The sequence below is a fragment of the Opisthorchis viverrini genome, assembly GCF_000715545.1.
Source record: "Opisthorchis viverrini unplaced genomic scaffold opera_v5_670, whole genome shotgun sequence".
Lineage (NCBI taxonomy): Eukaryota > Metazoa > Platyhelminthes > Trematoda > Opisthorchiida > Opisthorchiidae > Opisthorchis > Opisthorchis viverrini.
The window spans coordinates 6,363-8,438 of NW_008752337.1; the positions used below are offsets into that span (position 1 = coordinate 6,363).

At 44.3% G+C, this 2,076-nt stretch overlaps 2 protein-coding genes across 2 annotated transcripts in view; one reads left to right on the top strand and one right to left on the bottom strand.

Annotated features, from left to right (window-relative positions):
* The window catches only part of T265_11958 (hypothetical protein), a gene marked incomplete at both ends in the record, with an annotated part of 5,400 nt that extends 5,109 nt beyond the window's left edge, over positions 1–291 (top strand). The window contains one exon of the mRNA XM_009178808.1: positions 43–291. Within this exon, the coding sequence (XP_009177072.1) occupies positions 43–291 (249 nt within the window). The remainder of the gene's footprint in view (positions 1–42) is intronic.
* The window catches only part of T265_11959 (hypothetical protein), a gene marked incomplete at both ends in the record, with an annotated part of 14,701 nt that overhangs the window by 6,358 nt on the left and 6,267 nt on the right, over positions 1–2,076 (bottom strand). The gene's annotated exons all lie outside the window — the stretch shown is intronic.

Genomic DNA, 2,076 nt, shown 5'->3' on the forward strand with positions numbered 1-2,076 from the left:
CCGCTCCAAGTTTCCCGACTTAACAGTTCACTGACAATGCAGTATTTACGCACGAATTTATCAGATCCCGCCTCCAATGCACAGCTACCTCCCCCACCTCCCCAAATCATCGGTGAACGAAACTCCCGCAGCTACAATCACTGTCCGACAAGTACGCGAATCTTACAGCTGACAATGATAATGATGGCAAAAGTGAGTAGTCTCTTCCACAAACCCGCCTCTCTGATTCCCCAACCTCGCCAGCTCATTAGTGAAGCCAGTTTTGATCATCAATGTCACGACCGCATCTGAATAGTTCCAATTACAAAGAGCCTGTAGCTTGTAATTCCTTTGGTTATTTGCGCAATCTCTAAGCCTGGAAGAAAAAGAGTTCAAATACAAGGCTTTGAGAGCTCACAGGCCAGGTAGACGTTATGTTTTTTCTTCAATTTTTGCAGCGTATTAAGTTTGCCTCTCCGGTGTTGAGTCCCCCATTTCTGTAGGTTAACCCTGCGAAGCCGATCTTCATTCAGCCGATTCGAACACGTGTGGAACTACGTTACATACTCTATTAATGTTGTTTGGGAAAAGATATATCTTCCATTAGACCTTTTTGTCGCCCAGTCTAGTCCATCTATTGGCGGTATACAATTTAAGAAAAACCTTAGCATCTACGGACCAAGTATTGCCCCAACAGATGCTCAGAAGCTGCAATGGTATGAAATTTCCCTGGGGGTATGATAGAGACTGACGTTTCAGCCACTTTAATTAAAGGAGCGAGTCAACAAAGCTGTGGGCTGCAGTGACTCCGGAGTGTGGCACTTCGACAGCAGACCTGTTATCCTCAAGGTTCTGACTTCTAGCTAGCTTTTTCCCACATGGTCTGGAAGGCTCGGGTTTACCAAATTTCGTATTTGGATCGTTCACTCTAATGTCACTAACGCTTCTACACCGCTGCTGTTTGTTCTAACGCAGAGGTCTTGCGCTATACTCGCTTCCACCTCTCAGTATACTGACGTACATGTATTTGTGGATTTTCGGTTTGGTTAAAAACTGGCAGCTCCATGCGGCAAACTTTTTGAATGCCTTCGGCAGACAGTGATGTGATCAAACCATGGATGTTTTTGGCACTGGATACATTTTTTGACGGAGATCCATGTTGCAAGACGAAATACTCCTCTGCTAATCAGTCCACTTGAGCTACGGTTCTGAGGCACTGAAGACTTCTCAGTTTGGCATCATCGAACTAAACCTCACGACTGCTCCTGTCTAGAGTTAGACAACGTGGCTGCATATCGGCCTTCGTGCTACCTTTGGTTGGCCAGGCACCAACAATGTGTTGCAGCCAAACTAAGACGCTGAAATGAACCGCCTTCGATGTATCAAATTGGCAGACGTAATTTCGACCTCGGAGAGATGTTCATGTGCCAAACTCGCTCTCCTTACCCTAGCGGTTGTCAAACCACTCTTATAAAAGAGCCGTCTTTATTCACGCCGACAATGAAGCTGAATCCAAACTCGTGACTTTTAATCCTGTTTGAAAGTGCCGAAAACAAACGGCTTTCCTGTCCAGTGTTCACACCCACTACCCAGATGTATGCTGCGTGGTCTGTTTTGTCTGGAAGAACTAATAAAATGGGATTCTGCAATCGATTTTCTAAAATGGTGCTGCGGATAAATACATACATAATAGCCGCTGGCTATTCGCACAATGAGATTGATTTCCCGAAATCTACGGCATTTTCAGACTTGCCACTTCATAGTGTAGAATGTCTATGTATAAGGTACATGCTCCTGTATTATTGAAAATCCTTTACTATGGCGATTTGTTTAAGTGAACTAAATCTGCAGGTGAACAAACACCGCCGACTTTGAATACCTTAACGGATGAAAAAAATCGCGAATTGTGGAAAAGGTTGACTCACATACAATGAACGTAACTTTCAGGTATTTTTCCACCGGAACAGACTTCCTCAACATTCTAGAATCTAAATGGCCTTTGGAGATGCAACTTATGAACAGGCGCATTCGTGCAAACAACTTTTGGCCGATGATTCCTTGTTGCCAGTGGTGCACGCTAATTATTTGCTAAACATC